The 27840-nt window shown below is 34.5% G+C and overlaps 2 protein-coding genes across 4 annotated transcripts in view; one reads left to right on the plus strand and one right to left on the minus strand.

Moving 5' to 3' along the window:
• LOC150098793 (uncharacterized) overlaps positions 1 to 27840 on the plus strand; it is a 327468-nt gene that overhangs the window by 295149 nt on the left and 4479 nt on the right. The window contains exon 14 of one of the 2 annotated variants that reach the window (XM_090405507.1): positions 1871 to 1976. The exons of the other annotated variant lie outside the window; for it this stretch is intronic. Coding sequence (XP_090261633.1) covers positions 1871 to 1874 — 4 coding nt within the window. The 3' untranslated portion in view covers positions 1875 to 1976. Of the gene's footprint in view, positions 1 to 1870; positions 1977 to 27840 lie in introns of those variants that run through there. 2 annotated transcript variants of the gene reach the window in all.
• LOC150098794 (uncharacterized) overlaps positions 99 to 27840 on the minus strand; it is a 149527-nt gene continuing 121785 nt past the window's right edge. For both annotated transcript variants that reach the window (XM_090405509.1, XM_090405508.1), the window contains 3 exons: positions 24816 to 24931; positions 15656 to 15751; positions 99 to 2129 (listed from right to left, as the gene is read on the minus strand). In XM_090405509.1, coding sequence (XP_090261635.1) covers positions 1815 to 2129; positions 15656 to 15751; positions 24816 to 24931 — 527 coding nt within the window. In that variant the 3' untranslated portion in view covers positions 99 to 1814. The remainder of the gene's footprint in view (positions 2130 to 15655; positions 15752 to 24815; positions 24932 to 27840) is intronic.

The following is a 27840-nucleotide window of genomic DNA, read 5'->3' on the forward strand; positions in this document are numbered from 1 at the left end:
TAATCAAGTATACTATTTCATATTGATTTAGTTTAGAATTACCTTTCATAAAGACCTTATGAAGATTGAAAGAACACACTGAAAAAATGTATGCAATATGACACTGGATTGATTTTCTTTATTATCTGCAATAAATACTGCGATTTCACTAATGTACACTTGTTGCTTCAACCTATATACACAGGATACAATAAAAATATTTCTGGCTTCCAATATGATATCATTGGCACATTCAAATGGAATTCTGACTTGTCCAGAGGAAGCTCATGGGACAAAAATTATGTAATCTATCAGATATATTTAGCCATACATGGCTATAGATATTAAAATGACATCTTTCCATTCATTTAATTATTTAATTCAGAGATGTTGATATGAAAAACTTCAATTGAGTATTTTAAAATATTAATTGCAATTTTAACATATGTTACATTTCAAATTTCCTAATACAAAAAGAAAAAACCTCATTTGAAATGTTCTTTTTATTTATTTTATATTTTTGTACATATGAAATTTTGAGGTTTTTTTTTGGCATAATCCTTGGTATGCCTGGTCTCGCCATTCATCCATACTTCGAGAAACAAAATGGTGTTGCAAAATTATGGCAGATGTATGTTTGAACATGAGGCATACTATGCCTCAGTTAACAAAATAACTCTGTATACATTCCAGAAAAGAATACTTTTTTTTTAATCAATAGTTTTAACCTTCAGATTATTCTATTTATGTCTTTCTTAGTTTGAATAAGTATTTTATATTTAAAATGTCTCAAGCAAGAAAAGATAACTTTTTATAGAATCCCCCCCCCCCCTCCAAAAAAAAAAAAAAACTAATGCGCAGTTCTGGAAAGATTTTCAGTTTTGAAAATAAAATAAAAATATCTTTACAATTTTAAAATCATTGATCTGGATGTATTTTTCAGTCATATACTTTCTGCAATATGCCTAGAGCAACATTTTCTACATTATCCAACGCTGTCCTCTGTAAATCTTGTGTTTTATAAAATAACAGATATGCAACAACCTAATCAGGCACTTAACCTTACATTTTGCAACCATTTGTAGTAACACTAGTTTCACTTCATCTAACAGAAGCAAAATTAATGTTCTGTAAGCAAGAGTATTCACAATATATAGTAATAAGAATACTGTTGGTTATTCACATTTTTGAATTCATGGTAACATTTTATCAATTACTATAAAATAATAAATAAAATTAAGGCAAGCTTTTGGAAGATTCTTATATAAATATATCACATTTGAATTTAAAATATTTTTTAAACTTTTATGATGAAACATTATGATATATTATGAAATATGTTATCCTGCATAAATCAGATATCTCACAAAAAGATAAAATATTCATTACATGCCATTGTAATTAAAATTACAGTGGAACTGCAATCCAATTTTTTAAGGATTTTTGCTTCATTTTAACTAACTAAAAGAATTTTGCTTTAATTTGAGAATGATATTTTCAAGAACATTTTTACATTAATAAATGCAAGCAAAATCAGTGAATGCCTTTATTAAAGGCCTGTACAATATGTATGATTTATGAGCTCTCCTACACTCATTCTGAAAATGCATAAAAATCTGTGCAAGCAAATTTTTCCTTAAGATTTATACTTTTAGTTTACAACTTGATTCTGTACAGAGTACGTGAGTTTTTTCCTAAACTGTTTTATCAAAAGTAACTTGAGCTTACGATAGATGCTTAAATCACATAACTGTACATAAATAATTACACACTGCTATGCATATAAGAAAAACTTTTGGGAGCTGCATTATATCTATTAACTTAGAGGAGTATCATCATGCATCATTAGACTGAGTAGTATAAGTAATAAGTGAACCATTATCTGTTACAGCTAGAGTTACATCAACAGGACCACAAACACCATCTTTATCCTCTTCCTCATCATCAAGATTGCTTGTTCCTTCAATGGTTATACAATCATCAACATGCAGTTGTGGAGAAGATGGTTCTTCAGTTCCATCAGTAGAAAGGCTATTTTCTAACTGGGCTTGTTGTTGTGCAAATTGCTGAAGAGCTACTAGATGAGCAGGATCAGCAACAACTAGAATCCGTTGAGGCTGTGGAGGTAGTACAATTGCATCTTGATCACCCTGAAACAAGAGTGAAATATAATATTGTTTGGGAATTAAAAATTAATTTTATAAAAGAACACTGATAAAGCTTTTCATACAATTCTCACTCTAGCAAATACACCATTATAGTGATATTCTAAAGAAAATTTAGAACAACTATTCATTTGGTCTGTACAAATGTGCTATTGAAAATTAAGTTGCATCAACATTGATTTATTCTTTTTGTGGTTGTTTTATGTAGATGGACAGAACAGACATGAAGCAGACATGGAATGCCTTAAAAAACAATTATAAATATACCAAACCAGCTCTTACAGTCTATTCAAGAAATATACATAGAAATAAAATAGCAGTCAAATTAGAATGCAAAGACTTATCAAGAGGAATACAGCAAGGATGTACTTTATCATCTCTACTTCTTATATATATATATAATAGGGGCTTAAGTTGAGGTCAAAGCCAAATAACTGGAAAGAGACATCCACATCACCTTTCAGGAATATGGAGAACCGACTGGAGCTTCTGAACTAATGTCCAATCCTCACCTTCATATTGTGCACCCTGTTAGTAGGTATAGAACAAATGAGGATGGACTGCCAATTTGGAATTTAGCCGACCAAATTTTACTGAGATTTCATGCAGGCTGGGGTGTCTCTCTGTTAAACAAGGTCCCGCTATTTTCATCAGGGAACCAGGGTGAACAGTGATAAGTCAGCTACTGGAACAAGCTCCAACTCAACATCAGGACTGAGGATAGGAACCATCAATATAAGGAGTATTAGTGGAAAGGAAATTGAACTTGCAGAAGAATTGCATAAGTACCATGGACATAACTGACATTACTGAGACAAAGAAGAATAAAAACAGGTGAGATCTTACTAAAATGATAAGTATAGGATGTTATTTTTGGCAATATGGACCAAGTAAAAGAAGGAATAGTGATAAAGGCAGTTTCAAGTAGAGTTATGCGGACAAACTTCAAAATGGGGACACGGACTTTATGCCTATGGTCCAACAGATGGTTCTTCCAAGGAAGAAGTGGAGGAATTTTTTGAGCCATTAGAACAGGCAACCGACAAAGAAAATGGAAAAAGTGGTTCTTGTTGGGGATCTGAGCAGCAGAGTAGGAAATGAATTGCATCAAGCATATAGGAACATTTTGGGAAAATTTGGAGAAAAGAACAAAGCTAATAATAATGGTAAGTATTTATTGTATTTCTGCTAAGGACACAGACTAGTCATTACTAACACCATGTCTCAACATAAAGATGTGCACAAGTTCACATGGAGAGAAGACACAAGAAATAAGAAAGCATCATTGACTATGTCATTATTGATAGTGATATCTTTATGCTTTGTTCAGGATACAAGAGTGTAAAGAGGATTTGAAATCAGAAGTGACCATTACTTAGTACTAAGCAGGATAAAAATGGATATCACATTGAAAAGAACAGTATGTAAGAAAGTTTTAAAATGAATTAAAGTTGAGCACCTTTTACAAGTTAACTGTAGACTTGACTATACAAACATTATTGAAGAAAAAATTAAACATTTAAAACAAGAATCAAATCGTGGAGTCTCGGTGGCAAACTCTGACAGAGACACTGTTCAATTCAGCTAGGGAGGTATGTGAAAAAGTTGTCTACAAGGATAGAAAAATAAGAACACCATGGTGAACACAAGAAGTTAATGAAGCAGTTCTGGAAAAGAAGAAAGCATACAAAAAGTTCTTAGCAAATAAGTCAGCAGATGCCCTAAAAGAATATAGAGAAAAACATAAGAGAGCTAAGCTGTGTGTAAAAGTAACTAAACAAAAGTCATGGGAAGAGTATGGAAAATAAATATCAGGAAAGTGACAAAATATTCTGGAGGTCATTGAAGAAGCTAAGAAATAGAGGAAAGAGTACTGTAAAAGGAATCAAAGATGATAAAGGTGACATGAAAACTGAAGTTAAGGATATCATAGATGTCTGGAGTAGTTACTTTGAAAGACTGTTAAATGAACCATACTAGAACATTTTCAAGAGCAATGCAAAGATGAGTACATATCAATACGTGAGGTAGAAAAAGCCATCAAAAACTTGAAATACAGAAAGGCAGCTGGAGTAGATGATATTCGACCAGAAACGCTTAAGTACGGAAGTATAAAGTTTTGCAGTGGCTAGACTGCATAATTCAGAGCCAAATAGATGTTGTCAAGATCAGATTTTCACTTTAAGACAAATAGTTGAGAATATGACAAGGATCTGTTTTTGGTCAGAAGGTCAAAATTCCAGATAATTGGAGTAGAGCTCTAATAGTTCCCATCTATAAAAAAGGGAATAAAACAATGTGAGAATTACAAAGGAATTTCTCTGTAAGTGTTCCAGGTAACATTTATACAAGCAGACTTGAAAAACTGCAAAAAAGAAACTTGGAGATGAACAAGCTGGGTTCATTCCAAATAGATGTTGTCAAGATCAGATTTTCACTTTAAGACAAATAGTTGAGAAATCGTGGGAATACGACAAGGATCTATTTTCAAAACCATTTCTCTAGGCATATGACAAGGTGCCTAGAGAAATGGTTTTGAAAACACTGCAATTATATGGGGTGAATGGAACATTATACAGAGTAATACAAGGGTGGTCTGAAAAGTTCTCGGCCTAACAATGAAAAAACGAATTTTTAATTTCAAAATTATTTTTATTTTTCAACATAATCTCCCTTAAAAATAATACATTTATTCCAACGATGCTCCAGTACCATTATCCCATCCCTGTAGTGGTTCTCAGTAAGATCTGCAAAACACTCCTCCAGCTGCAATCACCTCTTGATGCGAATAAAAACGCTGACCAGTGAGGAAGAGTTTTAGTTCTGCGAAGAGATAAAAGTCAGAGGGAGCCAAATCTGGAGAACAGGATGGATGTTCCAACAATTCATAGTGCAGATCCCTTAATTATCCCATTGCCAAAACACCATTGTGGGCAGGAGCATTGTCCGGATGAAAGATGATTTTGTTCTTCTGCAAACTAGGTCTTTTCTCATGAATTTTTTCGTCTAGTCTGGTTAAAAGATTGGAATAATGTTCCCCGGTTATTGTTTTACCCTTTTCAAGATAGATAATAAATAAAATGCCTTTAGCATCCCAAAACACCGATGCCATGACCTTGTCTTCTTTGGTGCTGAACAACTGGCTTCTGTCCACTGTTTTGATTCTGGTGTGTAATGGTGAATCCAAGTCTCATCCATAGTAATAAATCGATGCACAAAATCAGTTTTATTCTTGTTAAAATGCTCCAAGCACGTTTTTGTTCTGCTGTGAGCAAGCACAGCACCCATCTTGTGCAAAGCTTTTTCATATGCAATTCTTCATACAAAATATATCCTACACGTTCTTTTGAAATGGCTATAGTCTCAACAGTTATATGCACTTTGATCAAATGCACAATATGATATTGGATGACTGGCGAGTCAATGATTTCTGGACGTCCTTCACGTGGATCATCTTCAAGGCTGGTACGGCCACGTTTAAACTCGGCAGCCCATTTCTTAATTGTTGAAAACGAAAGAGAAGAGCGCCCATAAACTTTTATGAACTTCAAATGAATTTCTTTTGGCGTTAAACCTTCTTTTACAACGAATTTTGTAACTGCACGATACTCAATTTTATCTATTTCAAGGAATACAGACAACACTTTTGCTTCAGACAGCTGTATAAAACAAACTACTTGATAGAAGTGTTGCCATCTATGGTTGAGGACGAGAACTATTCAGACCACCCTCGTACAGTCTATATTTAAGTTGTCAGTCAGCAGTTAGAATTGAAGGAACAGGAAGATGGTTTGATTTAAAATCAGGAGATAAGACAAGGATGCACATTATCTCCACTCTTATTCATCATCTATATGGATCACATTATGAAAGAAAGTAGCATCAAGCCTGATATTAGAATGGGAGATGTCAAGCTTAGCTCTTTGCTTTATGTAGATGATGTTGTACTCCTAAACACATGTAGTGCAAGTCTTCAGGATTCACAAACTGAATTGAATAACAGCTGTAACAAATTTGGCATGGAAATCAGCAATAAAAGACCAATACTATGAAAATAGGCAGGAACATTGAAAATTTCAACTGTGTTCTGAATGGAGAGCCTATGGAACTGTTAAATATTTCAACTATTTAGGCACAGTTTTTAGTGAAGATGGCAGGTTAAATCTGGAAATAGACAACAGAATAAGCAAAGCTGGTATGGTGGGTAGCCAGCCGAATAAATTTATATTGAATAAGAGAGAAATTAGCCAAAACACCCAACTAGCAGTATATCTGAGAGTTGGGTTAGAAACAGAACACTTGATCAAAGACTAGAGACCACAGATATGAGAGTTCTGAGAAAAATTAGGGGAGTGAACCGATGGCATCAGTGTCAGAATTATCAAGATATTAGAAAGGAACTTGACATTATTAGCATTCAAGAATATGTAAGCAGAGCTAATCTAAGGTGGTATATGGCCACTTAAATAGAACAAGTGAAAAAAGGTTAGCAAAACAGGTATTTGATACAAGATGGTAGGAAAGAGACCCAGAGGAAGACCGAGGTCTAGGTGGATTGATTCAGTCAGAAATGCCTTAGAAGTGCGAAATGTTAGATATGACAATATTGGAGTGCTCACAAGTAATAGATTGATTTGGAGGAAAATTGTTTATAGGAGATTAATAATAATGGAAACAACATCCTCTTGGGGATTCATATCAGGAAATTGATAATATAAATAAAATTATAACAATCTGGAAACAGCATAACCTATTTGATATACAAATAATATATTCGAGGTGTGGCAATTTAATTCCTGGAATGCACCTGTATAAAATGTTCAGAACTATACATTAGTGGCTACTGTGTCCTTCAAAGTACTCCCCTCGTGCATTTATACACTGGTTTAGACAGTGTTCCCATTTTTGGAAACAGGCCTAGAACTCTTTTTCCAGAAAACTCTCGAGTTCCTTTATAACATTATGCTGAATATCAGCGATATCAGAAAATCTTCCATCCTTTTAGTTCAGTCTTTAACACGTTCACTGCCATGCTCCTCGGGCATAGTCTGTTACCACATGCCAAGCAATTTCACTTCTTCAAGGTCAGTACAAGTAATCTCGTTGCCGACGGTAATCGACATACGAGTATATTCGTAGTTGGCTTGTGAGGCTCATATACCAACTACGAGTGTGCTCATAGTTGGCAGCGACCATGTTAATTTTGGAAATAGCCAAAAATCACAGGGAGCTAAGTCGGGTGAATAAGCAGGATGACGTAATTCAGTAATCCGTTTTTTGGCCAGAAACTCTCTCACGATGAACACGCTATGGCTTGGCACATTATCATGATGGATGATCCACTTGTCAGGCCACAATTCAGGTCTTTTTCTCCAAACAATATCTCGTAATCTTTTCAGCACCTCTAAATAGCATTGTTGGTTGACCATTTGTCCCTGTTCAATGAATTCATAGTGGAGACTATTATCCCCCTTATGATCAAAGAAACACCAGCATGGTCTTGAACTGTGAACTGACATGCAGGCTTTTTTCAGATGTCTCTAACTTGGGATTTTCCACTGCATATCTTGCGTTTTGTTTCGGGATCATACTGGAAGCACCTGGTTTCGTCATCCATAATTACTCTAGGAAATGTGCTTATTTGCAGAAAGATCAGTCACAACTTGAAGTTTCCGCTGCTTCTGTTCGCCCATCAAGATCCAAGGCGCAAACTTTGCAGAAATCTTTCGCATACTCGTTTCTTTAGTTAAAATTACCCTGACTGTTTCTCGATTCATTTGCAATTCATCAGCCATTAATCGCACTTAACTGTTTGTCAGACTGTACCAAATCTCGCGCTCTGTTCACATTTGTGTGTGTCATTTTTGTTTTTAGCTGCCCACTTCTGCGGTCAGCATTCATATCTTTTTGCCCACCTTTGAATCTCTTATGGCACTCAAAGACACTTGACTTCCACATGAGGCATATAGTGGCATATGGTGTGGATGCTCTTCAGCATCCACACCATATGCCACTTTCAACAGCTCCAAAGTTTCAATATCAGTTTTGCCAATTTTCACACAAAATTTGATGTTAACATGCTGCTCCGAATTTTGATCATCACACATTGTTACACCAAAGTTTATATGCAGATCTCTATTGGCCTGAGGTTTACACACGCATTAATTAAAACGTGCATAAAGATGATTACTCATGTGATGCCAACCATATCACCACATGGGCATTCTGGGAATTAAATTGTCACACCTCGTATATAAATAAAATTATAACAATCTGGAAGTAGCATAACCTATTTGGTATACAAAGATAGATGAATTATTATTTGCAGATGATCAAATAATATAGTATTAGCTACATCACAAGATCTACAGAGATCAGTAAAATCATTAAATGAAATTTCAGAACAATATGGTATGAGAATATCAAAAATTAATAAATACCGATACAAAAAAAAAACAAATAAATACCAAGTTATTTAGTAGTTTTCTGATGACATTTTTGTCAAAAAACTACAGAAGACACTTGACAATGCTTGGATTCCCTTGTGGTAGAAAGGAGAAAACAATTGAATAGCAATAAGAAGTAAAACAGTGATAGATAATAAAATATTAGAACAAGTAAATACTTGGGATGTGATTTATCATATGAAGATGAAAAAGATATAGACATTAATATCAAATTTTGTTAAAATAAATGTCATAATGAATAATATATTTAAGCCATCCCTGGTACAAAAACACAATGGAATCATGTTGAAAGTTTTTTCCACTTGGTAGACTATAATAAATTTAGTTTAATCCTTTATCCAACTGTAAGCAAACAAAGTTTGCACCTGAAGTATCTTCAGGACTGAGGCAACTCATGGTAAAGGTAGACTAAGCTCTCATCACTTGTCTTAGTATCTTCTATAATGCAAAGCACATCTCCTTACGGACATGCATAATGCTATGCATTAAGGGAAGGGTCATTACCCAGACTGGTTTTGACCTTCATTGAGGTCTCGTCAGTGGGAGCCAGACCCAGAGGTGGTGATACTAAGGTGGAAGTAATGGAGAAGTCATATTTACCTATACAAGTTGCCAAAAGGTGTATCACCTTATTATTAAATTACTCTGGATGTAGAGAAAGATGTTGACACACCTTTTGCAACTCGTATAGGTAAAAATAATTTCTCCATCACTTCCACCTTAGTATCACCACCTCTGGGTCTGGCTCCCACTGATAAGACCTCAATAAAGGTTGAAACTGGTCTGGATAGTGGCCCTTCCCTTAATGCACAGCATTATACATGTCTGCAAGGAGATGTGCGTTACATAAGATAAGTGATGAGAGCTTAGTTCGCCTTTACCACGAGTTGCTTCAGTCCTGAAGATACTTCAGGTGCAAACAAAAGGACTTCTATTTATTTTATATCTGTATAGTATTTTTGGCAGTCTGTAATTGTCCATTCAATTTAGATATTCTAACCATTTTTGTAAAATTTCATTTGTTTTATGGTCCCACTTGGTATATTCAGCTGTTTTTCTGTGAAATTTCACAAAATGGTTAGAATATCTAAATTGATTGGACAATTACAGACTGCCAAAAATGCTATACATATATAAATTAAATAGAAAAAGAATTGGAAGACCAAGAAAGCAATGGCATGAGACCAGAACAGGCTACCTAGCCAAAAATCAATGACAGGAAGAAAAAGATCCTTTATTGAAGTACAAGCAAAGAAAAATTTTCATGTGAATAACTTAGGATGACTAAACTACTTGTCATGTGGAGGCTGATACTTCCCATCAGATCAGATTGCTTTAATATCCTATATTTCACAGAACCTTTCATATATGTATATTGCCATGCATTATGAAAAGATCTCCCAGACCAGTTTCAATCTCAGTGGTGTGGTTTCACCATATTATTAAAATACTCTGGACACAATGTTTGCTTGAGCAGAGAGTAAATTATACTTGACAAGAAATTATATTCTAGGCTTTTATAGTGTGATGATATATCATGCTTCTACTTTGTGATTTGGCTTTTAGCATCTTTATAGGACTAGATCCCACTGATGAAACTTCAGGAAATGTTAAAACTGATTTGTATGGTGACCCTTCCTATAATGCATGGCAGCATTCACATTTAAAAGGAGATGTGCTGTGCATTATAAGTTACTGGGACAATTTGATGTGAAGTCATCTCTCTCTGTATACAAGTATCCTATTATGAATGTTCTTAGGTGAGACCCTAATTTTCTCACATTTGGGTAAAGGGTAAAAACAAGAATATTATTTCTTTTCAAATAGAATTTACTTTCTAACCGAGCTTGGGATGATAGTAGTTAGGGAATCTTTTAGCACTTAAAAGAGAGAGATTTCCTGTTCAAACCAACTTTTTTTATATGGAAGTGAATCATGGACCATAAAAAAGAAGAATGAAGAACACATTCAAATAGTAGAAATAAATTTTTTCAGAAAAACAGCTGGATCATTTTACAATCCCTGAATATAAAACCAATTAACCAATGTATAAATAAATATAAACAAAAATTATTAAAAGATCTAAATCGAATAACATGTATGCCACAGTAAATAAATTGCTTATTATGTAAATATTTCATCTTATTTACCAGAAGACATCATCATCATCAATACAACTATCGAACAACAAAAGGAATTGAATTCAAAAAACAGTAATTTAAGCATGCACACTGTTTTTTTAATTCAATTCCTTTTGTTGTTTGATAGTTGTAATGATGATGTCTTATGATACATAAGACAAAATACATAATAAAAAACTTATTTACTGTGGCATATGTGTTATTCTTTAGTTATGGATACCCCATGTTTTCACTATATATATAAAAAAAGATCTAAATTGAATGAACAACAGCAGATTGCCAGAAATACTATAAGGATATAAAATAAATGGAAAAAGAAGAATTTGAAGTTTCAGGCCAATTGCCTAAAATCCATGATAAGAGATAATTCATCTACAAAAATTTCACCCACAAACATCCCCAGTATACTTTAAAATTGAAATAGAGGCACAAGCAAATATAAGCAATGTGCAATTAAGAACATGTTATCTACTCTAAATACAAGGCTCTTTGGAAAAGATTACAGTTATTCATAAGAATGGCTTAATGTTTATGCAAAGAGATATGAAACCTTACTATGCTGCTCTAGTTTCTTAGTTTCTGATCTGAGGACTATGGTTATCTCTTTCTGGGAAATTGTTCTCTCAAGTTAGTAAAAAAATTCTTACTATTAAAAAGAAAAAATAACTTTAATCTTTTCTTCAAGCAATTCCTTCAAAATGGTTACCCAAATACACAATGTGCCAGTTAAGTAATGAGATTGATTTTTTACAGGACCGTCCTTTGAATAAAAGTAACAAACATGTTTATAGTTTTAACTGCTAGAGTGTGTTGTAATTGTAGGTGCAACTTTCGAGTTGGGTGATGCAGCAGTTTTCATGTAAATGTGTGTAAATGTAAATTTGAAGTAAAAGTGTATCAGTTGTGCCATGGAGCAAAGGACTGTGATAAAATTTTACTGTAATTAGGAAAAACTGCTACAGAAGTGTACCAAAACCTAAAAAAAAAGTTTACACCGATGACTGCCTGAGCTGGAAACGTCGTTTTGAAACTGTAAAGAGTACTTCAAACCACACTATGGACGTGGTTCATATGGATGGCCAGTACAGACAAATGAAAATATGGTGAAGCTAGGAAAACTGTAGCTCATGACATGCGAATAGTCACTAGGCTACTCACTGTACAGCTTGGTGGCAGTAAGGAAACGACCAGAAAGAGATTTGCACAAGAGGAAGATTTGAGGTTTGTGCTGCACATGTTGGCACATGAACAGGGAGAGAGCACTGGGTTGCATGTTGTCAAAATTTCACCCACGCACAGTTGATCAAGATCATAATGTGTTGCAAAGAATTATCGCCAGTAATGAAAGTTCATGTTTTCAGTTTGATCTGGAAATGAAATGCCAGAGCATGGAATGGTGTGGAACATCTTCCTGGCAGAAGGTCAGGTTGCAAAAATCACGTGTCAAGACAATAGTTTTTTTTTTTTTTTGACATTGCAGGAATTATCCACAGTAAATTTTTTCGTGATGGCACCACAGTGAAAAGTCAGTAGTATTTAGGAGTAATGCAACGTCTATATGCCCGCATGCGATGTGTTAGGAAAGAACTGTTCCACAGCAACTGATTTCTGTTGCATGCCAACTCACCTGCACACTGTGCGCTGTCTTTGAAGTTGATCTGTGTGATCGGACCCCCCCCCCCCCATTTGCTAGATTTGGCTCCTGCAGACTTTCCTCTTCCTAAAGATGAAGTGTGCCCTGAAAGGGGAGTACTTCAATAACACTGAGGATATCCAATGCAGTGTGACCCAGAAGCTGAAGGAGATTCCCATTCAGTACTTCCACCATGCCTTCGAACACCTGTACACAATGGTTTTAGGAGTGGATGCGTGAGTGCAAGAGAGGATTAAGATAGTCAAGGATGTGGGAGCAACATTTAGGTCTAGAAAAAGGTGTAATATCAGTGATGATAGAGAGATGGGAGTCTTATCTGAGGAGGGTAAGTGGGACTTGTTATAGAACCAGAAATAAGCTGATGTGTATGTCTATGGATGCCAGAAGTATTTGAAATAAGGGGAACAAAAGTGCAACACTGATAGAGTTCATTAGCTCAAAAATTGGTGGAATAAATGAGATGTGGTTGGATGGATATGACATTCTGACAGGAATAGAGATATGTCGTTTTTCATGAAAATAGCCGTGGCAAAAAGGGAGAAAGAGTGTTGTTGATGATATCATAGGAGTTGTGCCCATCTAAGATGGAGATGCAAGAGGCAAACAGTGACTGGTTTTGAAGCAGTACAGTGTGAAGTGGAGGTGGACAGGATGAAATGTTCAGTAGAGTGTTGCTATAGACATGGTAATGTGGAGGGTGGTGAGAAGGCAATTTATTGGTCTGGCTAATAAGAAAACGTAATGGTGGATAGGGACTTGAAATTTTGCTAAAATTATGAGGGCAGCATAGCAGGTTATGGTAATGATGCAGAGAACACTGACATATAGAAGTAAGAATGTTATGATTCCATTGTACAAGACTTTGATCAGATCACATATGGATTACTTTGCACAAATTTAGTTGCCTGATTTCAAAATGATGATGCATTGTTGGAGAGGGTTCAGAGATGATCAAGTCAGTCTGGAATGTTGAGTATGAGGACAAATTGAGAGTATGCAAATTTCAAAGCCTAGTGGATAGGAGGAGGAGAGGGACATGATTGAGACATATAAGTTGGTAAGGAGTAATTACCAGGTTAATGTGGATGGTTTTTCATGACTGGAGTAAGGGGTCATCCCTGGAAGGAGAGTATGAGCAAGGGGATGAGGAGTATATTTTTTGCACAAAGAGCTGTGTTTGATGAATAGTCTGAAAGTGCTGAGACAGTGAAGAATGCATTTAAGTCAAGGCATGATGAGTTGTTTGTGTGAGAGAGAGGCCTCTTGACTTGTTATCTTTTGCTCATGAAGGCCAACATAAGTCAGATTGGAAATAGTTTTGAAAAAAAAAAAATAATAATAACCTTAGTGATATCAAACACAAAAGGAGGATAAATTAAAGCCTTATACCCCATATTTTCACAGAATGTAACCATCTAAAAGCTATGTGTAAATAATGAACTGCTTAACATCTATATACTGGTTGACTCACATGGTTAACATGTACTGTCATATTCAAATTGTTTTTTTGTTTTTTTTTGCTTTTTTAAAATAGGTGTTTCCAGAAATTTTCTTATTGTATATTTCTGTAATTTTTAACTACTGAAGACTTATTAAATAGGGAAACATCTAGTTGTAGTAGGCTTATTAAAATATGCAAGTGAATTCCCATAATTGTCATTTAGTTATTATTTAATTTATCTTTGTATTTCTGTCTAAACATGCACAGGTTCATCAGTTTTGAATATTCTATCTATCTGTCTGCTGCTACTTCTGTCTCATAAACCTTATGTGACATTTATGTTTGTTTTATTTGGCAGACATTTCACAGTTACAAAACTCTGTTCGATCAAACAAAAAAATAGTGAGATAGAACAAAAAAAAAAAAACCACCATCCGTTATAGATTATATGAGGATAGCAGTGTTTATTGGGGGGGGAGTAAAGATGTACAGCAATCCCTCGATTAGTGCACATAATGCGTTCTTTAAAACAGGCACATTAATTGAAAATGTACTAATCGAATATAATAACCTATGGGAAAATGTATAACTCATTCCTTAAAGGAAAATGTTAAAATTTTCCTTTCATGGTTAAAGGAAAACCATGAAGCTGAAAGACAATAAAACATATTCAGAATATAAATTTTATTATTCTACTTCTTAACAAAAAATTGAGCTAACGTAGTTTGGCGGGCATTTTGTTTCTTTTTTTCATACAACCGATGGTATTGCCTCTTCTTACTCTTCTGCAAATTTTACTGCTTCTCTCTTCATCAGGGTCAGCCTCTAAGCATTGCTGCATAAAAACTTCGATTGTACGAAAAATATTTTCAAATTGTTTCTGTGAAATCTCTTTTGGCTGACTATCAGTGGTTAAATTTTCTTCATATTCTTCGTGATCTTCCCGCTGTGCATCTAAATTTAGCAAGTCAGAATCACTCAATTCTTCAGAATGAGATTTAACATTTCCGCATTTCATCAAAGGCATGAAATGTGGAAAGACAGGAGTAGATGGCATCAATGATCTGATAATGATAATATTGGAGTCTTGACAAGTAATAGACTGATTTGGAGGAAAATTGTAGATAGGAAGTTAGTAATTATGTAAATTTTTCATGTAGTACTATCATATCCTGTATGCCCCTTGAGGATACATGTCAGGAATTTGATGATGATGATGAACATTTATTTTTAAGATGTATATAGGCGCACTAATCGAATTTGGGTATCGAAAAAAAGTGACGCACTGATCGGGGGCTCATTAATCGAGGGATTACTGAGATGTTTATTATAAATTTATGTATTTGATTGTAACATAAATGTTTTTCAGGAGATTTAAATCCTTTCTTCAGAGTAGAGTAGATAGGAACAATTATCTTTTACTAATATTGAATTTAAAAAAAAAATGTAACATTCAGAAAAATTAGGAATAAAACTTTTTTTTTTTTTTTTTTTGTATAATGCATATCAAAGTGTACATATTAAAGACCATTTACTTTGGGACTCCATTTTAGTACAAATGTGTATAGCATTTATCTTTTTCTTTAAAAAAAAATTTAAAAAAAAGGATAATTTACATAATTATGTGGTATAAAACATGGTTGAACAATTGTATATAACTATCCATGAATCACAGGTCAGATCAAGGCACAGTTGCCATATTCTTTGAGCCAATTTCCATTCAGACATAATTCTCATTATAGCATACTCAATGAGCTTTCATGCTTGAAACCATTATTTAGAAATAAAATATTTTTGATATTTCTTACCTGTTGCATGGCTTGTTCTGCAGCTTGCTGTGCTGCTTGTAATGCAACTATAGCTGCTTCACTACTTAATCCAGATCCTGATGTTACCATGGCAACCTAAGAAAATTTATTTTTAGTAGAAAGCAAAAACTTAAAAGAAAAAAAAAGGCTAAAATCCCATGAAAGTGCCCATAAATTCCAAACAACTTTTACAGATTTTTAGTGTAATTTTTTTTTATCTTTCTGATGCACATGTCTTAACTTCATCTTATCTTTCTCTTAACATGGCAGGCCACTGAGACTATAAACTAAATGAATGTGATAATACAAGGGTGGTCTGAAAAGTTCTCAGCCTCGACCATAGATGGCAACACTATTAGCAAGTTTTTTTTTAAGTTTGTACATCTGTCATAAGCATCCGTGTGGAATTGCAAGTCATTCTATCAAGTAGTTTGTTTTATACAGCTTTCTGAAGCAAAAGTGTTGTCTGTATCCCTTGAAATGGATAAAATTTATTATTGTGCGGTTATAAAATTCTTTGTAAAAGATTTAACGCCAAAAGAAATTCATTCGAAGTTCATAAAAGTGTATGGGCACCCTTCTCCTTCGTTTTCAACAATTAAGAATGGGCTGCCAAGTTTAAACATGGCTGTACTAGCCTTGAAGATGATCTACGTGAAAGACGTCCAAAAAGTGTAACAACACCAGAAATGATCAAGTGCACGATATGGTATTGGATGACCAGCGTGTCAAAGTGCATGAAATTGCTGAGACCATAAGCATTTCAAAAGAACATGTAGGATATATTTTGCATGAAGAATTGCATATGCAAAAGCTTTGCACAAGATAGGTGCTGCGCTTGCTCACAGCAAATCAAAAACACACTCACATGAAAATCTCTGAACAGTGATTGGAGCATTTTAACAAGAATAAAACTGATTTTGTGTGTCAATTTATTACTATGGATGAGACTTGTATTCACCATTACACACCTGAATCCAAACAGTGGACAGAAGCCAGTTGTTTAGTGCCAAAGAAGACAGTTGCATCAGCAGGAAAGGTCATGGCATCGATGTTTTGGGATGCTAAAGGCATTTTGTTTATTAATTATCTTGAAAAACGGTAAAACAATAAAAGACTTGGTTTGCAGAAGAAAAAAATCATCTTTCATCAGGACAATGCACCTGTCCACAAAGGTGTTTTGGCAATGGGAAAATTAAGGGATCTGAACTATGAATTGTTGGAACATCCACTCTATTCCCCAGATTTGGCTCCCTCTGACCTCTGTCTCCTCCCAAAACTAAAACTCTTCCTTGCTGGTCAGCGGTTTTCTTCAATCAAGAGGTAATTGCAGATCTTACTGAGCACCACTACATGGGTAGGATAATGGCACTGGAGCATCGCTGGAATAAATATAATTAGTCTTAATGGAGTTCATGTTGAAAAATATAAATAATTTTTAAAATGCATGTTTTCATTGTTAGGCAACTTTTCAGACCACCCTTGTAGGACATTAATTAATGTTATCTATGCTGCTATGATTGTCAGTTTCCATGTTAATATTTTCATTAAATTTCATAGACCACAGACAGCTACATCCCACAGCTCATTTAATTTTGAAATTCACTAATCTATTCCATAAAGTGACCTTCGGAGGGGGAAATGGAATATCTCCTGTGAATAAAGAAATATCAAGGATATTTCAGAAGGAAAACAGAGGAAATTACACTTAAGTTTGTTAGAGATGGACAGATAAGAGTCACTATAGAAACTGCATGCCTTATTTAAATTTATACCTCCTCAATCCAATTTAATGTAAAAAAATAAATTTTGGCTTTCTCAACTCTTAAACTTACCATTATAGTGTAATGAGATCTAATAAAGGATGTGTTGTAGTGATTCTTGATAAAAACCATTCTATCATTCTACATGCTGATGCATCTCCAAAGCCCCACACAATTGCAAATAAACTTTCAAATGAAGTACAATCTTGGTATGAGGAAACTATAAGAAATGGTTTGAGTTCATTTATGCTAGAACTCTTAGCCTATATAGACATTCAAAAATTGTGAAAGAATTTTAAGACCTATTACTATAGGTCTTACAGGATTTTTTTCTTTCTAAAATAAGTTATACAAGCAAACTGAATGCACTGCTATTGGTTTACATTTTCTCTCTCTTCCTCCCCCTCCCCCACACACACTTTAGCAAACTACTATATTGACCATTTAGAACAGCATATACTTAACATTCTCTGTTTCAAAGACAGTTTGCTAAAGTGTGTCGGGGAGGGGAAGAAGAAGAGAGAGAGAAAATGTGAACCGACAGCAATTCATTCAGTTTGCTTGTATAACTTACTTTAGAAGGAGAAAATTCCTGTAAGACCTATAGTAATAGGTCTTAAAATTCTTTCAGAATTTTTGAATGTCTATATAGGCTAAGAGTTCTAGCATAAACGAACTTGAACCATTTCTTATAGTTTCGTACAGCTTCAATATGTCAACATTTTTGAAATTGAAACTCTTCTTTATCTGACATTGATATTTTCCTTCAGAAAATTAATTCTGTCAACCTAAAACTTAAATTTACTCTGGAAATATAACACAATCAGACAGTGGTGTGCTGGAGTTGACTTGAGTGAGCCAAATGTTACATTTTCAAAAAAAAAACTTTGCAAGCCAGTTGTTAAAAATGACAGTGGGCAGTATACATTCAATCCACAATGGCTAGCAGCATTTGGGAGATAAACCAATCATGTCATTATTTCTACCAGACACAGGATCCAATGGAAAAGACTAAAGTTACATCAGTGCCATTTTCTGTTAAAAATATTATATAAAGAAAGTTGTGAAATTCATTTATCAACCAAACTTAAATTGCCTAAAACTTTCTTGCTTTTGGGATGTCATCCTGCTTAATACTTCTCATGATTGTTTTTTTTTTATTTTTTCTCAAATACCAATTTCAGTGTCATTTCTCTGAATTCATTGGCACAGATTGAACTTTCTCTCCTCTTGCTTTTAACACTGCATACTGTAATGCATGCTACCTTTTTCAATTGTTATTCTATTTTATTTTCTATTTAACTATATCTGAGAAGCAACAATTGTCAAAAAACACAAATAAAAATTAACATAAGCTAATCCGTCTCTTAATCAATTAAAACTGATGCTTTAGTCATGAAAGTGCAGAGAAATGGTCAAATTCATGGATTTTTGGGAACTCTTATAAACCATCCCAAACATGAAGATTATTTAATAGGGACATGTGATTTGTACAGAATTGGTGTTTCAAGGTAAAGAAGTGAAAAATAGAACTTAATTTCTTAGATGCTGAGCAAGTAATGCTTGGAATATGTTCACAATGAGAAAGACTAGAGGTTAGAGATAACCCAAAAAATAGAAACATCTTGTCTTGTCCAAAGATTTAAATATGGTTAAATGTAAGCCAGGATGTGGGGGGGGGGGTCGAGAAATAGTACAGGATTGAGATTTGTTAACATTATAGTTCACAAGGTTATTAGCACTACATTGAGCTACATTTCATTTGAAATCAGAATTGAGAGTGTTGTAGAAGCAGATATCTTCTAGATAAGAGGTGTTGTGAATTTGTGACAGTGTACCATATTCGAGAGATAGATTCCGGTATTGAGACCACATGTTTATTAAATACAAACAGGATACATGAAAACCCGAGAAGTTTCGTAAGTCGTATAACTTGCATCATCAGGGGTACTGGTGTATAAAAAGAGTTAAACACAACTAACAAAGATTAAATTCATAGTCCATTAGATGTTTCTAACTGTAACATTGAAAAAATTAAAACATTCGTTACTGAATGTTTGTTGGAACATTGTTATTTATGCTTATTTTTTATGAAGGGTGGTGGTATGAGGCTGTATTAAGAAATTTTCCTGTAGTTGTCGATTTTCTGTAAACAGAAAAGGTTAAACTTTTTTCTTCTTCATTTTTTTCTTGGATATAGTCAGCCTCTTCACTAATGTACCGAGAAATGATACAGTGACTCTTCTTGAAAATCTTTTTCCACTAGCCGTTGTAGAAATATACAAACACTGCATGAATAATACGTTTTTCGCATTCCAGGACAAATTTTGGGAACAAAAGGAAGGCCTAGCAATGGGCTCCTCCCCAGCTTTAGCCAACCTCTTCATGGAAAACTTTGCAACAAACGCTCTAAAAACTATCAAAAGAAACTTAAGAGATGGCTACAGTATGTGGATGGCATTTTTGTCATTTGGCCAGGAATGACAGATGAATTAATTGTTTTTAAAGAATATCTTAACAGAATACACCCAAATATAAAATTCACTTTTGGAAATAGAAGAACATATAAAATTACCTTTCCTAGATATCCTCATCGAAAAATATAAAGAATAGTGAATATGTGATAATTTCCAAGATAGAGGATAAATACTAGTTGAATAGGAAAATATATATATATGTATATATAAAAGCAACACAAACAGAACTCAGCTCTAAATCATAAGCTTTCAGCAGAATTGTAGAAATGCAATTAGAACCAAGAATATTTTTTGGCATCCAGAGTGGACAAAATTCTTTTGATTTATCACTGGCCTTGATTTATTGTTGGCCAAGTGGTTAGCGTATCCGCTCTCCAGCCAAAAGGCTGCAGGTTCAAATCCCGACATGGACATGGATGTTTGTGATTGTCTGTGGAAATACTAGTGGTGGTGGGCAGTAAATGGCGTCGGTATAGATGATGATGATGGTAGTTGCAGTTGGTGAATTGAGTGGTGGAGACAGAGAGTTGTAGAGTAAGTACCCTCCCTCGATGAGTCACTTGGACTTCCTGGAAGTGTCACATAATAATAATTATTTCTAACAAACTGAATTTTGGGTTTGGAATGGTATGAAGAGTTACCAAGATCAATAATGCACGAATTAGAACAGCAAGAAGTCAGTTTTTCTTTTTCCCTGCCTTAATTGACACAGCATTTAATAATAATAATAAACGAAGGAGGAAATGTAGTTGGGCAAAAGTTACAGTCACTTGGGCAAGCAACCAGAAAGCATGACTGCCATTTTAATGGGGTGCAAATTTTCTGCTTTTTGCTTTCAAAATCCATTTTGGATGTGTTGATGATAAACAGAAAAGAGATGAAGATTGCAATGAAAGCCAATTGCAATATGCTTGATAATTTAAAATAGATTGCAGAATGAATGTTTTCCTACCAGTAAGAATTGTTTCAATGCAAATGTTAAAAGAGTAAATAAACACAATAATCCAATCAAGGTAGGAAATAAGGCAGAAATCACGAAGATTCATTTAGCATTCCTATAACACCAGACAAGACACTGATGAGAGTGGCTGCGTGAGTGTTACTTCATAGAGGATATCAACACTAGATTGTGAATGAACAGCCTGGAGGAAAAACAGCAGATCAAGAATGTTTGCAAAATCATTAGGATTATATGGTATTCTGGTAAACATGTCAAGAATTTTTGTGAGATACCGGTAAATAAATATCAACATCTCTGCCCAAGATGCAGATCAGAGCATTAGGAATTGTGAACATAAATTTTCTGAGGAAGATCGCTATTGTGAAAGATGGCCTGAGAAAATCTGTATAAATATTAAAAAAGTGGAGAAAATCCATACAGATATGATTTTCTCCAGTCAAACTTTTCTAATAGTGAAGTTACCTTCCTCAGAAATTTTATTGTTTACAATTCCAATTGGATTTCCTTTTTGAATTACACACCGTTAATTTCTTTCTTACCAATGATCTTTCTAGTATAATGTAAATGTTGTTTGTTGCAAGAAGGAAATCAAAAATTCAGAATTGTTGATGACATTAGGAGAGTATCAGAGATAACAAAAAAATTAAAGAATGAGGCAATGAGATTTATAGTTGGAGAAAATCAAAAAGATTAGTTCTAAGTTACACACACTGGCATAATATGTCAGATTGAATATATATGGAAATGACACCTTAGAGAGAGAGAGAGATGAAAAGAGTCAAAGAGTATCTAATTAGAAAAACTGAAGTGAGAAGAGAGTGACTGAAGAAGTTGAAAGGTTATAAGTTCTGTTAGCAAAATATAAGTAAAAATATCAATTAATATTTTTTTTTTTTTTAGTTTTCTTTCATATTGTTTTAATTTTCAATTTTTCCTGCTCAAAAATAATGAGTACCAGAACCTTTACTAGTCAGATCCGTCTAGTAAATTATGGATGTTACTGTAAAGCTAGTAAGTTTTTTATTTTAGATGTCTTTGTGATGTAATTTATGGAGAGCTCTAAATCCCATTTTTGAAATTTCTGGCTAGCCGTTTTTGCTCAGTAATGTAGCTGCTGTTTGAAGATTAGGTCTGCTGAGTTTTTTGATAATCTTCCCATTCCTTTTTTTCTGCATTGCCTATTAATATTATTATTATTATAGAGGTATCTCCATGGAGTCAGAAGACTCATCACAGGAGATCCATTTTTACATACTAACCATTATTTAAACAATACCTCTCCTTTAACTCATTAACTGATGAAGCATTCCCAACCACTTCTGGCACCACCCTCTGAGAAAAAAAAAAAATCTAGTCCTAACCACACTTTTATACAATTTCCAGGGCTGATCTCCCTTCCTACCATGTGCTGAAAATAAGTCTTCATTGTCAATCCTATAAAATCCTTTAATTCTTATCTCCTTCTTTCATTTTCTTGTCCCTCCCCCTTTTTTTTCTTCCTTATTAGCTGGTTTTGGAAGTCCACAGATCTGTTCTCACAGGGAGCACTCCATAGATCTGCCACAATCTTTGTTATTCACCTCTAGATCCTCTTCACCACTTTTTCATCCTCATGGATTCTAGGTGACTAGATCTGCACAAAGTAGTCCTAATGTAGCCTTATTATTATTATTATAAAGGAGAACAATAACTTACTTATCCCAACATCTACAACAACCACATAATCCAATGTGCTGTTTTGGCCTGGACAGGGAAAGTTTAGAAGATATATCACATACTTTTCAGATAGGTGGTATGATTGCTACACAATTCCCATAAAATATGTCCTTTAAACTTTGAAACCCTGAACTCCCTGACCATCATCGATTTCTTGCAGTTCGATACCATCAGTACAGTATCATCACGCTACAATTGGCCTAGTTAAACTGTAGTCATTTACCTTTGCCCATACCGCCAATCTGTTGAAGTAATCCTGCAGGAGCTCTACATCATCTTCATTAACTGTTACTAATCAGTCCCTACATTACCAATATACAAATTAAACAAAGAGTAAGTACTGAGTCCTGTGGTACAAACTAATCACCTGCCTTCTCTTGGACACTCAAATACTTCATAAACCATTCTTTGATATCTGTCTATCAGCCAATCTCTAATCCAAATCACCAGCTTCATGCTGCTCCCCATTTGTTCCAATGTATTTTGCAAAGACCAGCCGTATCGCTGAGTAGACATTTCCCTTATCAAACTTCACTGTCACTTTATTATAAAAAGTAAGCAATTATATACTAAGGCAAGACCTACCCTTCAAAAAACAATGTTGCCCTTATAAAGTATTATACTGCAGTCTGCCTTCCTTCTGTCTTTTACCAGCTTCTCCAATATCTTAATCACTGCTCCTGAGATACTGATTGGCCTATAATTTTCTGCTTCTGTCTTGGAGCTTCCTTTATGCAGTGAAACTATTCCTCACCCCCCACCTCCTCTTTCCACTCTGTTGGTACTTTCCCAGAACAAGGCTAAAATTAAACAGCTTGGTCAGAGGAAGTGCTAATTTCCTTGCACTTTATCATAATGCATAAGCTGATATGCCATCTAATTCCATGCTATGTTCACAGATTGATTCTGCGAAACGTTAAGCATCGCCAATGCATCAACTTCCATTCTCCCATCAAACAATGTCACATCTGGCAGTGCAATATCACAACTTGGATGGAGCCTTCTTGCAAAATGATCACACAGCAACTAAACTATTTTCACTCAGAGAAACAGTACTTGGATATCTTATTTCCATCCTCTGGTTAAATAAAGTACATAATGGGAAACATATTTTCAGAAGAGAGTGACTAAGAAAAAGAAAGTAGCATCAATGCTCATAAGCAAGAACATGAATAACACCTGTGACTCACTGAATTCCTATATTAGAAGGGAGAGAGTGTAGCATTTAATAACCATGGAGGTGATAATGATTAAAGCAGTAATGTGTTATAGTAGAGAAACCTACATACTCTACAGTAACATTAGGGTATTGCTTTAATGAGTTAAGAAAAAATATTAAGAATAAAAAATTTTAATATCAGCAATACTGACTTGGACAATGAAGCAATCATAACCAGAATATTTGTTGAAAGTTTTTTCACCTGCTTATACTCTAAACAAAAGATGCCAAGAAATTATTGCACATCTTGGAGTATGTAAGGTTGGTCTTTAGGAGAATAAATGAAGGTGGCATTAGCTGAATGAATGGTTTGAAAGTGGCATGGAGATCATATGTGCAGAGAACCTTAGCCATCTTTTCTGATGCACCTTTAATATAACGGACAGAAAAAGTTTTGCTGTAATCCAGTGTGTTGGTTGTAGGAGGGGATAGGGCATGTATGCAGTACTTTATATGTTATATGAATTATGTGGCAATCATACCACATTAAGGTAGCATTAGCTGAATGGGTGGTTTGAAAGTGGCATGGAGATCATACGTGCAGAGAACTTTAGCTATCTTTTCTGATACATATTTAATATAAGGGATGGAAAGAGTTCTGCTATAATCCAGTGTGTTGGTTGTAGAAAGAGATTGGCATGCATGCAGCACTTTATATTTTATACGGAAACTTATTTTATTGGAATTATATGGCAATCACACCACTACTCATTCCAACAGTATGGCATCCTGAAAACACTCAAAGCTCAGGGTCCTTCACAACACCTTTTTAGCCATTGGCTAAAAAATTGTGAAGGTCCCTGAATAATATCATATCATTCATATCATCCCCATCCTAGAAGGACTTATGCCTCCTGATGGAAAGTTGATAGTAATAATTCTTTATACTAGAATTTTTTGTTATTTTATTATAAAACATGATGATTTCTCTTTGCATGCTACATGCAAAAATATGAATTTTTCACATTTTATTTTACCAAAAAAAGAAAGAAAGCCAAATACAGACTGTAGTAACATAACTTACTTGGTGTGAAGTGTGCTGTGTTATGACCAAGTTGCCTGCACCTTCCTCTAATTCTCCTAATTGAAATTCTATCCTGGCTCGTTTTGATTCAGGTTCTAAATCCTCATTATCACCCTCTTGACCATTAAATAAAATAAAATAGGTTTAGCAATTTAAATAGAAAAATATATCTTGAATTAAAAAAAAAAAATCAGGATTAAATGTGGAAAAAATGTATATAAATAAAAAGAACAACAAGAGCATTCTTATATGACAAAATTCATTATCGCATTGACTAACATAGTCAATGCGACTTTTCACTGAGTTAATAGTGATGTTTTCCCACTGGTTCAGGACATGAGAGTATAAAGAGGATTTGAAATAGGAAGTGATCACTATTTAGGTTTGAGAAGACAAAATTGAATTTCATATTGAAAAGAAGAGTGTGCAAGAAAGTTTAAAAACAAATCAAAGTTGAGCAGCTTTCAGAGGTGAACTATAGACCCAAATATACATGTTGGAGGTTTAATGGAATATTATCAGCACTGAGAAAGAATTAAAAACTAATTTTAATACTTCCAATATTTCATCTCTATCACAGAGACATCTTCAGGGATTACAAAAAACTTTCTGTAACAACACACACACAAATATAATACAATAATACATTTTGGAAATAATACAATAATGAGTGAAACTAAACTCAGAATATAATCGGAAAATGGATATTATTCTCCATGATAATACTACCTACATCGCACTACCTACATGCCACTTGAACATGATCCCACAAAAACTCAAGTTAAAAAATTAAAAAAGTGTCCTCCTGACATTACAAAAAAACTCAAACCATTCAGTTCTCATCCCCCCCCTCGTATATATGATTTACCTAAAATCCACAAACCTAATTCTTCCCTAAAACCTATAGTAGATGCCACCAATGCACCTTGCTACAAACTGTCAAAGCAGCTAGCTAACTCTTTGACCCCTCCCCCCCCTCACTGGTCTTACCACATCTCATGTAAAAAACTCTACCACTTTAAAAACTTAATTGAAAATCTTACTTTTAATAATAGAGACATATTGGTCAGCTTTGACATCTCATTGTTTACCAATATTCTCCTAATTGACACCTTAACACTCTTAAGAAATGTTTTTCCTTTTGATATCTTAGAGCTCTTTTCCTATGCCATCAACTCTGGTTATTTTTCTTGGAAGAACAAATTCTACAAACAGATAGAGGGGACTGCCATGGGTCCCCCCCCCCTCTTGCCAATTTTTAGATGGAAAACTTTGAAAAATGAGCTATAGCCATAGACTCTTCCCCTCTAAAACCTTCTATCTGGCTAAAATATGTAGATGATGTGTTCTCTATTTGGCCTCATGGCCCAGACACATTAGATTCCTTCCTCAGTCACCTCAATAGTCTACATCCAAGAATCCGGTTTATGATGGTAAAGGAAAATACCAATAGTTTACCCTTCCTAGACACCTAAGTAACATGCCTTCCTAATGGCAACCTTTCTTTCTCTGTATATAGAAAACCTACTCATACAGGCAGATACATTCATAAACTCTCCCACCACCACCCCTCTCAGCAATATGGCATTATTAAAACTCTTACCAATAGAGCCCACAATCTTTGTTCCAGTGAATCTGCCCTTACTCAAACACATACACGACACCTTCCTTTCCAATGGCTACAGTGACTACAGAATTAAAAAAATAATCAAGTCCTTCCCCATTCCCCAACCATCTCTTCAGAAGGACTTCAGAAATGCCATCACCATACCTTACATCCGTGGTACATCAGAAAAAATAGCCAGATCATTAAAAAAGTATAACCTCCATACAGCTTTTAAGCCCCACCATAAACTCTACCCTTATCTGTTCCACCAAAGACCAGCTCCCTCCTCTCTCAGTGCCCGTAGTATATAGAGTACCTTGTGCCTGTAAACCAGCTTACTTCGGACAGACAGGCAGATCAGCAACCATCCGGTTAGAAGAATATAAGTCATTCAAGTCTTCCCAAAATTTGGGAAACATTAATTATCAGAGATCCCTCTTTACATCCTAGGCCACCTGCAAATGCCCAAAGAGGATGCACCACCTAGATAGGACTTTAGTTTCACTCACTATTGTATTATATTTGTGTGTGTGTGTGTTATTACAAAAATTTTTTTGTAATCCCTGAAGATGTCTCTGTGACAGAGACGAAATATTGGAAGTATTAAAATTAGTTTTAATCCTTTCTCAGTGCTGATAATATTCCATTAAACCTCCAACATGAATTCTTCACAGCACTTAAGCCTCAACACACAGACCCAAATATACAAACATCATTCAAGAAAAAAAAATTTAAAGAGTTTGAAAACAAGAACCAAACCCTTGGATATTCATTGGCAAACCCTGAAGAACACACTGATTGATTCAACCAGAGAGGCATGTGGTAAGGTTATCTGTAAGGATATAAAAATCAAAACTCCATCCTGGACTTGATCAAGAAGTTAAAGAGGCAGTCAAAGAAAAGAAGAAAGCATATCAAAAGTTCCTGTCAAGTAAGTTAGCTTGTGCTCTTAGAGAATACAGAGAAAAATGTAAGAAAGCAAAACACTGTTTAAAAGTATCTAAACAAAATTCATGGGAGGGCTTCGGTAAGAACATAGAAAATAAATATCAGAAGGGTGGCAAAATATTCTGGAAGTTATTGAAAAAGCTTAGAAATGGAGGAAATAGCACTGTAAAGGAATCAGAGATAATAAAGGTGACATGAAAACTGAAAATTAAGATAGTCCTGATGTCTGGAATAATTATGTTGAAAGATTGCTAAATGAAACAAGCAGCATCAGCACAGTGGTAGAAAACTCCCAAAAGAAATGCAATCAGGAATACATATCCATACTTGAAGTAGAAAAAGCCATCAAAAAGCTGAAATGTGGAAAGGCAGCTGTAGTAGATGAAATTTCACCAGAAATGCTCAAATATGGCGATATAAAAGTTTTATATTAACACACACTGTAAAATCTCGCATGATTAAAGTTCTATC

Source organism: Typopeltis vanoorti, chromosome 15, assembly GCF_054136105.1.
Source record: "Typopeltis vanoorti isolate ZY-2024b chromosome 15, IOZ_Tvanoo_1.0, whole genome shotgun sequence".
NCBI classification, from domain to species: domain Eukaryota; kingdom Metazoa; phylum Arthropoda; class Arachnida; order Uropygi; family Thelyphonidae; genus Typopeltis; species Typopeltis vanoorti.